General features: G+C 36.4%; 2 protein-coding genes across 3 annotated transcripts; both read left to right on the top strand.

Moving 5' to 3' along the window:
* The first annotated feature begins 396 nt into the window (after nt 1-396).
* Nucleotides 397-9227, top strand: LOC143461127 (uncharacterized). Of its 2 annotated transcripts, none has more exons than XM_076958920.1 (15): nt 397-597; nt 2109-2246; nt 2339-2514; nt 2833-3296; nt 3404-3582; nt 3714-4906; nt 5094-5204; nt 5385-5569; nt 5647-5809; nt 6779-6915; nt 7021-7152; nt 7288-7429; nt 7511-7685; nt 7766-7876; nt 8802-9227. In XM_076958920.1, exons 1-15 carry the CDS (start codon nt 482-484, stop codon nt 8911-8913), a joined length of 3534 nt encoding a protein of 1177 aa, XP_076815035.1. In that variant the 5' UTR covers nt 397-481; the 3' UTR covers nt 8914-9227. The 2 variants fall into 2 exon arrangements, with proteins under 2 accessions (XP_076815035.1, XP_076815034.1); XM_076958919.1 differs by having other exon boundaries at nt 5040-5204.
* Nucleotides 9228-9488: 261 nt separating this feature from the next.
* LOC143460113 (uncharacterized) lies at nt 9489-11873 on the top strand. The gene is made up of 4 exons (XM_076957505.1): nt 9489-9794; nt 9942-10628; nt 10721-10891; nt 11176-11873. Exons 1-4 carry the CDS (start codon nt 9538-9540, stop codon nt 11315-11317), a joined length of 1257 nt encoding a protein of 418 aa, XP_076813620.1. The 5' UTR covers nt 9489-9537; the 3' UTR covers nt 11318-11873.
* Nucleotides 11874-12096: the final 223 nt, after the last annotated feature.

Below are 12096 nucleotides of genomic sequence, written 5' to 3'. Positions count from 1 at the left end.
GAAGTAGAGAATAAGAGGGGGTGTATAAGATGATGCCGAAGAGCTTCGCCTAAATAGCCTAACCCAACAACCGCGGAATGTCGATTTAAGCGTCCCATAAACAAGCTTTTTTCCTATCAGGAAAAGAAAGAACACAGGCAGAGGACCGAATATGAAAATGTCATAAGTAAGCTATATTGATGTGAAACATTAAATTATAGGATAAGGGCGCTGACGTGACAAAGAACAGTTATAATGTGAAACAATGATCAAAGAATAGAAATTTTAGAAATTTATAGAAATGTTATAAAAAATCAGGTATTACAAAGAAAATGTTTACGCAACCAGTTAGATATAGAATATGTATAGGAATATAGTCGTTCATAATGATTTCACTTGCGAGCTTATATTATGGATGTTCAACTTGACTTTACAATATGTGTATGCATATAATCAGGCTAATAACTGTGCACAGCTTAAATGTGTAAGTGAGGCAACCAACATGCACTTCATACTCTTGTTAAGTTCAACTTGTTTCATGCACTTTCTTGCTGTGGATTTCGTGTCATCATGCGTCACGCCTGAAAGAGATGCAACATTTGGCGATTTTGCAACGAGGTAAGATTTTCGCCGCTTTCGATACAGTGGGTTTAAGTAGTTATTTTTAAAACTGAATCGCTATAACAAAATTCATAACGAAAATTGTTTTAGCCCCTATTTTAGTTGTTTTATTTTTACTGAAACTGTTTTTGTCCATATATCACTGGGTAAATAGAGGATACATTGTCTTTAATCTGTAAACTTACACATAGGTAGTTTGGTCAACACAAAGCAAGTTAAGTCGACCATATTCAATTTAGGCCTATTGTGTTTCCTATTTTCAAATTTATGGTTGATTTGCTTTCAGTTAAGTAAAAATGCGTATTGCGTGTATTGTGACCAAGTATGCGTTGGTTTAACCAGCGTTTAATTGATAAACGATTGCCACAATAAAACATATAGGCTACAGCCTGTTTAAAATACAGATTTGATATCCGTGTTCGAAACTGATTAACCTAAAACAATTCTAAATACCGAAACATTTGGACCATAAAATAAGCTATGCGTGGTTTAATTTTTCGTCATCATACACACTGAATATAGGCAGTCTAAGAAGCTAATAATCTGATATATGAAATTATACTTAACAAATGCTAGAATTTTAAGTTTTTATATGAGTAAGCAGATTAATTAGTTAAATTTTCATGTGGTAACTTTATCAGCAGAACATTGAAAGACCACAAGTTGATTTAAAAAAGTTCAACAAATCCTTTTATTGACGTAAATTAATGTGTGCATGCTTTGACGAATGAAAGTTTGTAAGACGCGCTTATGTAATGCCTGTTCGTTTGCGTTTAGTTTAAAATACAGATATAGGCTATATGCCAAAAATTACACTTAATACATATTTTTCAGCAAAAGTGATAATCTTAAATACGTAATGAAACTTAGCGTAAACTCTCAGAAATCCTTTTTAGAAAATGTGAGAAGGTGTTCAGAATTTCTCCAAAGCATGCTTTGAAATACAAGTTGATATGACGGCGAAAGCTTGTTTTTAAAAACTTCATACGATGGCTTGTCCTACTTACATGATATTTCATCAAACAACCCAAGTCTAACGTTTCGGAATTTTTTTAACTCAATACCTAAAATAACAGTAAAATATACTCTAAGCGTAATAGGCTACTTTCATTTTCATATCATTCAGACTTTCTCAAACGAATAGTATAATTAGTTTTTCAAACCTATAACTACTGCTTCAGTCTTTTTAAAAATAGACCTATACAGAAAGTAGTTTTAACAAAAATCGACTGGTCAGTCTTCAAAACATAAATGGCTTGAGTTGGCAAGTATAACTATCGGGTCAATGAAGATCAATAAATTTATATAAGCTATAAACTATAACCCTTGGCAAAACGTAAAGAAATTCAAATGATGATCGCCACTAATGCCTACTTTTAAATGTAGGAAGTGGAAATTCGAAAAGATTGACAAAAAATATCAGTATCAAGAAAAAACATTGAAATGTATTTCAAGTGTAAGTGTATAGGGTATATTTATAAGATTACCAGATTTAATTATACTTGCAGATCAGACGTCGTTCTCCAAGCAAAAGTGGTCAACGTAGGAGCAAGGATCAGTTCTAAAGGGATGTACGCTGCAAGGTTTCAAGTGACCGGTTTATTTTTAACTAAACGGGGAGATTATGCTGTGGGAGATTTTTTAAAGTAAGAAAAGCAATGATGTTTTGTACCTTTTGCAAACTACTCATATAACTAACACAGTTAAATCACACAAAATAAATTTGTTTTCTTTTCAGTCTGTGGCCTTTTGGAAATAACCCTAATTGCGTCGCTGTAAAAATAAACTCTCAACATATCTTATTTTTGAAAGAAGTTGAAGGAAAAATAAAAAACAAACCGTTATATAAATTACGTTACAATCCCGTCCCACTTATTAAAAGAAACCTGGTTTTCTTCAGCAGATTTTTGGAAGGTACGTACACGTTGGTTACATACATCCCAAATTAACATGCTTGTTGTACCACAACAGCTTTCCGATGGTTCTAGTTTGTAGCCTAGTGGTGGTATCGAGTTCAAAACTAATAAAGTCTGCTTAATAATTTGGTAAATTAACGTCTAGTTGGGCGGTTCATTTGCCATCATTCACTATATTACATGACATGGAATCATAAGATATAATGATCTTGAGATAAGCCGCTACCCAGATGAAAAGTTCACCGAGACGCCATATTTATACAAGATCCGCTTCCGCGTAATGACAAAAATTAAATTTTTTATCCATATGAATAAGGAAAAAGAGAAGCACTACTGGATGAAGAAAAGCTAATTTCGCATAATGAGCTCATAAATGGTTCTGAGAACTTTTCCCTAAAACAAGAAAAAGACATCCCGACGCCTCATGCATTCATATCAAGCACAGTTGGTCAACAGGTGACAACAACACAAGCTGCTCAGCAGCAGCAAGACATATCAGAAGAAAAAAAACTTCCTCTTTCATCAGATTTGTTATTGGGGTGTCCGATCTACAACGGGACAGTGTACATTAACAGCATCTGGCGTGGTGGGTTTGGAGGCTATGTATATTTTCCTTCGTCTTCGCAGACCATAAAAAATGGGTGGTTGGTGAAAATAGACTTCAATATCCCCGTTACTGACCTGAAAACATACACTGTACATGTCCGTGAGGCCGAAGAAAAATTTTTTGAATTTTGCTTAACACCAAAATATTACTCAAGGAACATTTATAAGCACCAGGTATAAAAATACTTTTCACTCGATATGTTTCCTAAATAATCTGCATGGATCTGTCTAAAGTGCACAGTGTTTTCTGTCCAGCTGCTTATCATTCGACTTTAATGCAGACAACAACGATCAGCTTTGTTGGAAAATATAAGTACACGGACTCACTGCCACAAATATCCGGCCAATCTAAACTTTTTGGCGTGTGCGACAGCGCTAAAACGTATGAAGTTTACAAAACAATGGGTTATAATCAAGCATATGTCATCGATAACGTGATGAAATCCTGCTTAGGCGCCAGGTAAATTTGTAATATGTCACTTTTTCATATTGTATATACATTCGTCACTTGTAATCTTCCTTGCAGTAAAATCATTAATCACTTAAAAACGTGAAATGTCAGTCGGCCACTTTACGCTTGGATAATTGTAGAATGACTTCGACACAAGTGCAGGAAGAAACAAAGACAACCACCAGTTACCTGAATAATAGTGATAAAACAACAGAAATTTTGACAACTGCATTCGTCCCTACACCTTCCAGTTCATTATCCACTACGGTCATGCTAACCACTGAACCAGAAACGGAAGTTTCACCAGAATTAGAAACGGAAGCTCCAATAGAGTTGCAAACGGAAGCTCTATCAAAGCTAGAAACGGAAGCTCCAATAGAGTTGCAAACGGAAGCTCCATCAAAGCTAGAAACGGAAGCTCCAATAGAGTTGCAAACGGAAGCTCCATCAAAGCTAGAAACGGAAGCTCCAATAGAGTTGCAAACGGAAGCTCCATCAAAGCTAGAAACGGAAGCTCCAATAGAGTTGCAAACGGAAGCTCCATCAAAGCTAGAAACGGAAGCTCCAATAGAGTTGCAAACGGAAGCTCCATCAAAGCTAGAAACGGAAGCTCCGTTAGAGTTACAAACGGAAGCTCCATCAAAGCTAGAAACGGAAGCTCCAATAGAGTTACAAACGGAAGCTCCATCAAAGCTAGAAACGGAAGCTCCAATAGAGTTACAAACGGAAGCTCCATCAAAGCTAGAAACGGAAGCTCCAATAGAGTTGCAAACGGAAGCTCCATCAAAGCTAGAAACGGAAGCTCCGTTAGAGTTACAAACGGAAGCTCCATCAAAGCTAGAAACGGAAGCTCCAATAGAGTTACAAACGGAAGCTCCATCAAAGCTAGAAACGGAAGCTCCAATAGAGTTACAAACGGAAGCTCCATCAAAGCTAGAAACGGAAGCTCCAATAGAGTTGCAAACGGAAGCTCCATCAAAGCTAGAAACGGAAGCTCCAATAGAGTTGCAAACGGAAGCTCCATCAAAGCTAGAAACGGAAGCTCCAATAGAGTTACAAACGGAAGCTCTATCAAAGCTTGAAACGGAAACTCCATTAGAGTTACAAACGGAAACTCCATCAAAGCTAGAAACGGAAACTCCGTTAGAGTTACAAACGGAAGCTCCATCAAAGCTAGAAACGGAAACTCCGTTAGAGTTACAAACGGAAGCTCCATCAAAGCTAGAAACGGAATTTTCATTAGATTTAAAGAGATGCAATGAATCATTCCCTAACGGCATCTCACCGGTTGGTGGTGAAACTCTGGTGAACTGGATTCCTTCAAAGGACAAAAGTAGTCAATACAACACATTAGTATTTAAAATAGTATAAAAACCTAAATTATCAAGAGCGATAACAATGTGAGCTACAATAATGTTCGCTTGTAAAGTTGTAACAGAAAGTCCAATTTAAATTGATTTTTTCAGAAAATGACTTTGACTACAACGAAGTTCTGCACAAATCAATTATTTTTTACGAAGCTCAGCGATCTGGAAGATTACCAGAAGACAATCGGATTCCTTGGAGAGGCGATTCTGACCTAAAAGATGGTTGTCTAACAAATGACGACTTATCTGGTGGATGGTACAATGGTAAACATTTATTGCAATACTAAAACGTTTTTCGCTTAACATTATAAATGAATTAAAATTATATATATAAAAGCATGGTAATTTTTCACTAATCAAAGTAAACGGACGGTTTGAAATCGACACGTCGTTTTCAATATATTTCGGTTTTGCTCCGCTCATGCAAACGTTCTTGAAATATAGCTGGGGGCAATGTGAAAACTACATTTTTAATCGCCTTTTCAACGACCATGTTGTCGTGGGGTGCGTTAGACTACAGCGCTGCTTATCAAGCTGCTGGTGAGATGGAAAACGTGCTTGCACAAATCCGATGGGCCACAGATTATCTCATGAAATGTCATCTAATGAAAAACACACTTGTGGTACAGGTAAATGGAGTGTATTCAATATAGGGCTATGACATAAAATAAACTTGAATCCTACGACTCTAATCTAATTATAAAAGGTAGGAAGATATATTCCAAATTCACTCAGCTGGCAACCTCCAGAATTATCGGATCCGGAAATGAGAACCATTATAAAATCAACACCAGAAACTCCAGATTGCAAAACTACAGCAGAGGTTGCAGCTGCTTTTGCAGCCGCGAGCCTTGTTTTTAAAACTCATGGTAAGTTTATTTGATTTAATTCTGTCGAACAACTCTCAATTCTTTCGAAAGCTACAAATTTTGTATCAACTATTCAATCATTACGATCAAAGGCTGAAAAATTCAAAGTGCGACAACGAGCTCCAAGGTCAAAACATTTTCGTGTACACAAGTTTCGTGCATGTAGTGTCAAAACCAATAACCGACTTTTAAAATATTGTATTGTATATACCATCTTTTTGTTCAAGCTACATAAACTCTATAACCATTCATGTTTCAGGACGATTTAAAACATTGCTCGAGCTTGGAAATACACTATACTTGTCCAATATACCTATTTCAGAATAATTAAACAAGCTTACCTAAAAAATAAATATATAATGCTTACAAGTACAGTAACGTTTAAAACGACTTAAAACTAAAGGTTTGTTAGGTTCCGCAAAAGATACAACTGGTTTGTTAGGTTCCGCAAAAGAAGTCACGTTACAAGCCAGCATCACTTTTACTTGACTTACCTGATCTTTTATCAGATTTTTGTAAAGTAAACCACTAAATGTGTATCTCGAAAATTCATATTCATATTATACTTCGATCATATTCATACTTCGATTAAGTGCAGTATATTACGACAGTGACGGTAAGCAAAGCCTTATAGGCTACATACGTTTTACGTAAAACAATATCAGAAAATTATTTCAAACACTGAAACGGACCAGGTATAGTTTGTTTTAAATAGGCTTAGGCTACACAAATATATCAGCCAGATATCTGAAATTTCTGAAGAACCGATTTCACATTAAAACCATAGAGTTTGTCCAAAGATGAAAAGAAATACAATTAAAATTGTGCACACGGTTTACTGGTCGATAATAAAACCAAATGTCTAATTCATTAGTAAACGGCTAAGTTAAAATGTTTTGACGTCATTGAGCAATATTAAGGGCTTATTCAAGCTTTTGTTTATTACACTATGAGTTATATGATTTATAGATTTGTCTTACTCAAGAGAATGCTTGAATCGTGCCAGAGAACTGTTTAACTTCTCCGAAAAATATAAAGAAATAAAAGAAACTCACAATATAAACACATTCTACAGAAAAAAAGAAAATGGGACTCTGAAAGTAATCGTAAGTTTCTGGTACTGATACTTGCAAACATGAAGTCAACAAACTTCATGAGATATCTGTGGTGACATTCCTTTGCCTTGCTTGTTTTTTAAAGCATACATTTAGGCATGGGCTGCAACATGGCTGCACAAAGCAACTGGAGATCAAAAGTATTTGGTTCGAGTAGAAGACCTCTATCGGACATTCCGAAAGCAATCTAATATATTTTCTTGGGATGATAAGTCACGTGGACTGGCGGTGAGTAAGAAAACATCATCTATATAATAATGGGAACGCATACTCAGAATAAACATTTTACAAAAAATAGTTGTGCATTTTAATGCTATGTTATCGATTGATTTTAATTGAGACCAATACCTGGAAATTCTGCAGGTGCTTCTCGGAAAGCTAAGCAATAAACCACAAAAATATAAAAGGATAATATCCAGGTACATTAAATGGGTACAAGATACGGCAAGAAAAACTCCCTCTGGCTTGCTGTGGATAATCAGGCGAACTCCTACAATGCACGCTGGTAAGCAGCCTACACAGAACATGCTCTGCTTTATTTTGTTACTTAACTGTTACATTAAGTCTAATAACAACGATTTTACAGCCAATGCAGCCTTTCTAACCCTGCAAGCAATAGAACTGAGCGAAAACCAAACAATAAAGCGTCAATACCATTCGTTTGCGGAGAAACAAATCAACTTGTTACTTGGGTTGAATCAAACAGGTTATGTAGTCGGCATAGGTTCCAATGCTCCGAAACGACCCCATCACAGAGCCAGGTGAAGCAAATTTTGATTTATATCTAAATTATGGCCTTTGAATACACAACACAAAAAGTATAAGCGCAATTCGTTTCCAGCACTTGTCCTTTACCACCAGCTAATTGCTCTCGAAGTGTATTGGATCAAGAGCAACCCAACGCACACATCCTATATGGAGCATTGGTCAATGGACCAGATAGGAACGGAAGGTAGGAATCCTGTGCAAGCTATTTAACACGAACTTAACATAACAAAACCTCTACAGTATATTTTATGCATATGACGTTATGAGATGTGAGACGTTATGAATTTTTGTCCTTGGACTAACGAAAGTCTTAACACGACGTAAAGTCGGCAATGATTCATCATTCTTCTAGCCCCGGTTACCAGCCTATATTTGTCCGATTTCCTTGCAAAAACATAAAAAAAAAATTTCTATACCATATTGCCCAAATTTGGAACAGTTCATCTTAACTACTGCACAATAACAAGCGTCGTTAATACTTTGTCCAAGCGCATAGCAAGTGTGACCCTATGGCAAGGCATATTGGACAAGAGTGAAAACCTTTACGTGTAAGGTATTGGGTCGCCAAGTGAGACATAAATGCGCAATTAGGCGTTTACAAATAGTGGAATGGTGGGTTGGGGTCGTTGTTGGTCAAAGTGGACGAAACCGTTTTAATCTGCGAATTCTGGCGGCTGCAATGTAGGCTACTCGTATAGATTGGGTTTATTTTATAGGCAGGAACTGTATAATCCATAGACGCAAGTGTAGCACTTGAGATTCATAACTTTGCACGTCGATCTTTTTTATCCCTACACGAAATGTTTCGGTCCACTTTGTCCAAGAATCCATCTCAACCCATCACTTCACTTTTTGTTAACGCGTAATCACCCGCGATTAGACGATTTTTGTCCCACTTGGCCAACTCAACTTGGCTTACTCGTACTGATTTTTATTTTTGTCCACTCTGGCTTGCCATATAACCCTGCTGGGTATGAAGCACGGGCTGCATTACTGCGCGCCCAGTACTCCAATCATACCGCCACAGAGCCGACAAAATGTATTTATTGATGCCGTTAAAACTACTTTAAGTTGCTGTATTGATAAGAGCTGTGACTACATGTGTGCAGGTTCCCAGACAAAGCGTATGATATCGCACACAGCAGAGTTGGAATAGATTTCAATGCCGGATTTCAATCTTTGGCCGCAGGACTGAAATACTATCAGATGTCGCTGCTCTAGTTTTTTACTAACTTGAAGAGCTGTTTTCATGAAAACGGCAGATTTGTTACATTCTGATTAACAATTTCCCCTGAGATAACCGAAATGTTTAAAAACCATCTCATTCAATGAATACAGTAGTTGTTTTCCTAAATCTGCCCATTTAAAACATCAACAAACTCGAATACCGCAAACTCTATCAGCAGCGCATCGATCATACTGTATATTCGTAAATACATTGTTTCGATATACATTTGTAAAATTTGGTAATCATATTTTACAGATTTCTTGCATCCGTTTTTTCATTTTTTCAAATAAATTCGCTTTGCACTGTCTTTATTGTATAGCGAGTAAAAAGTTTGTTTCAACACCGACTTACGTACGATAACTTTTTCGCAATGCCATTCAATAGAGAGATTAAGTCTGCTTAAAATCACAAAGTTTTTGCTCGATTGTTATTGAATCTACAGTAGGTGCCTTAAATAGGGCTCAACAAGTGGCATTACTATAGGATAAATCAACAGATAGCTAGAAAAATTGAAGCTGGAGGAACCGCCGCTTAGCAACCAAACTCAGTAAGCTATATAAGACCAAGCCTGGCGTAGTTTCTGAAACAAAAACCAAGCGTATAACAAAACAAAAAGAATGTTAGAAATAGGCGAGGAAAAGTATTTACCGCAAATTCAGAATCTGTCCTTGAGGAAAGCGCAATCAACTTCTTCGAGATATGCACAAATTTATCCATTTCTCGGCAGACAGAAGTTACCCAATATCACAGGTTCAGCTAATAATTTTCGGCAGCCTAGCAACAATACCAACAGCTCGTGTGTTGTCAAGACTCCAGCTTCTTACGGTACTGTGATGAATTATCAGATACACAAGATTTCTTCACCTACGGACAGGTTATCAAATGTTTTAATATATTTTATATTACCTTTTAAACAAAGAAATACATAGTTTAAAGAAAGAACTAGAGTTAGAAAGCATCAAGATTTTCATAAAGTCAAACGGATTTCTTTTTTTGCATAAGTAGCCCCCATATTTTGTAGTGAAACTACACTCCGAAATGGAATATGCATCCAGGGCCTGCAGCCAGACACGAAGGTGGCAGAAAGACACAAAATGGATCGAGATTCTGTCAGCACTCAAAATTCCGCATGGAAGTCTACGCTAGCAAATCAGGATTCAATTGAAGATAAAAGCAAACGAATCGGAAACGGTGGTCAGCAACAAAAACAATGCAAGAGACAAACAATGCAAAACAAATCCTATGAAACCTCTGTAAGCAGCGATAATAAAATTCGAAGCTCACAAGACTCTTCTAACTATCGGTCTGAATGTGACGAAGAATCATGTGAGCAAAATGGCAAATCTAAAAATGAAACATTTGCTCTAAAATTATCATTAGTTGAAGCAAAATTGCCACGGAAATGCTATACGGGAGATGGGATTAATTCAATCGACGGGAAAAAGCAAGTGAAAAAAAAAAATTTAATGAAACCAAAGATGAACTTCGAAGATATCAAAACCAGTAAAGTTAGCTTTTATTGCAATCACAAAACCGACACAAACGCACAAAATTCTCCCAATCATGAACTCCAAAACTTCGCAAAAGTCCGTCCTAAAACTGAAGGACATTCCGACGGCAAACTTCACCTCAATGTTAACGTTTACCGTCGGGCTGAAAGCACTTTAACCTACAATGATCTCAAAAGATACAGACATATGTATTACAGGTACATCGGTAAAGCAGCGAGTTTTGTAATGATATTTTGCTATACCGTTTTTTGTTTGTACATAGTTTATCTATATTGGTTTACTTTCATAGAACGACAAACAAGGAGAAAAGTACTGAAGTCATTTACAAGGACAAAACATGGCATCAAGCAAGAAAGACCAGAATTAGACAGAGAATAGACGAAATTAGAAAACGCAAAAACCTAGAAATGGAAAATGCAACCCGACGCAAATTAAACGAAAATCAAGAAGCAGCGGAACGGTATTTTATTTAAACAAAGAAAATAATTTTTTGGCTTGTTATCTGTTTTTAAATACTATAGACTGGTATAGAGTTTCTTGGAAATCTAGTTCCGATATGCTTTTCGTGCTAAAGATACTTAACTGTGATTAACAGTGTACGATGTTAGAACATTTGAAACTGTTATGCTGGAATATAAATTAGCAGAATTAAGGATGAATATTATGATATAATTGTTTTTGTCATGCTGTGGTAGGGTCGCACAAAGTAATTTTAACTTTCAACTAATCGTTTCTCACTTGCAGACAAAAGCAACAACTTCGCTATGTTCGTAACAAGCACACCGTAGCAAAAGAGAAGCGATTTGCGACACAACATGTAAAATGGAAATTTGTAAAAAAAGATTCTGTTAACAGAAGCATGTATGGACTCCCTAATGATGCGTAGGAACAAGTGTAACCAAACTTTTCCTTAGCCAGGAATCTTCCCGCTCTAACGGCTAGTCACTTAGCCGGTTTTGCCTTGTTAACTTTTAATGGCATTTTACTTAATAAAAACGATCATCTCTCACTAAAACCCAAAACGTAACTGCCGACAACCGTCGCCCAGCCGAGCACAGTGCTACACCAAACAAATTCCACGCGATGAAGGAATCAACGTGGAACGTAAAACACGATACTAATTTAGCCTTTGGGGTAACTACGTGAGACGTCACAAGAGATTTGATAAAAACAGGTGTACAAGAACAAGTAAAAGAACATAAACAAGTAAAATACGGCAGACCGTGAACATGCATAAAAACAACACAATGCAAAGAAAAGACGGTATATAATGTGGTGTCTACAAAACAGGTGCATAAAAATAATCCCGTGACACAAGTGTGTTCACAAGATATGTTCATGATATTGTGTGTAGCACTTATTTTTTGTATCCACACTATTGTACGTTCTTTCAATGGAATACTATACACAGTGTTAACGTTTGCAAAGAGCAGACGATTGTATTATATATGTACCTTGATTATTAATCGAATTTACCTTGTTCAATATTTTTCAAATATAAGTTCGATCTTATATTTTTTTGTATCCTTCGACATTGGTGCTTACTAGCCTACTTAGATTGCATCAGTACAACAAAGGGATAATTCAAGGATATGCTTAAATCTCGTTTGATTTTACAGCCCCCCATCTATATATAAAGATTTTCTACGAGTGAAAAATATATCT

This window comes from Clavelina lepadiformis, chromosome 5 (genome assembly GCF_947623445.1).
Source record: "Clavelina lepadiformis chromosome 5, kaClaLepa1.1, whole genome shotgun sequence".
Classification (NCBI taxonomy): Eukaryota; Metazoa; Chordata; class Ascidiacea; order Aplousobranchia; family Clavelinidae; genus Clavelina; species Clavelina lepadiformis.
Note: the sequence above shows the minus strand (reverse complement) of the source record. Positions and strands in the feature narration are given on the sequence as shown.

Bases quoted from the DNA above. Each gene is read 5' to 3' on its own strand.
- LOC143460113 (XM_076957505.1), top strand. From the start codon at position 9,538: ATGTTAGAAATAGGCGAGGAAAAGTATTTACCGCAAATTCAGAATCTG. The intron at 9,795-9,941 runs GTTATCAAATGT...CATATTTTGTAG, and splicing joins ATTTCTTCACCTACGGACAG to TGAAACTACACTCCGAAATG. The intron at 10,629-10,720 runs GTACATCGGTAA...TTACTTTCATAG, and splicing joins TACAGACATATGTATTACAG to AACGACAAACAAGGAGAAAA.
- LOC143461127 (XM_076958919.1), top strand. From the start codon at position 482: ATGCACTTCATACTCTTGTTAAGTTCAACTTGTTTCATGCACTTTCTT. The intron at 2,247-2,338 runs GTAAGAAAAGCA...TTTTCTTTTCAG, and splicing joins GCTGTGGGAGATTTTTTAAA to TCTGTGGCCTTTTGGAAATA. The intron at 3,297-3,403 runs GTATAAAAATAC...ACTTTAATGCAG, and splicing joins GGAACATTTATAAGCACCAG to ACAACAACGATCAGCTTTGT.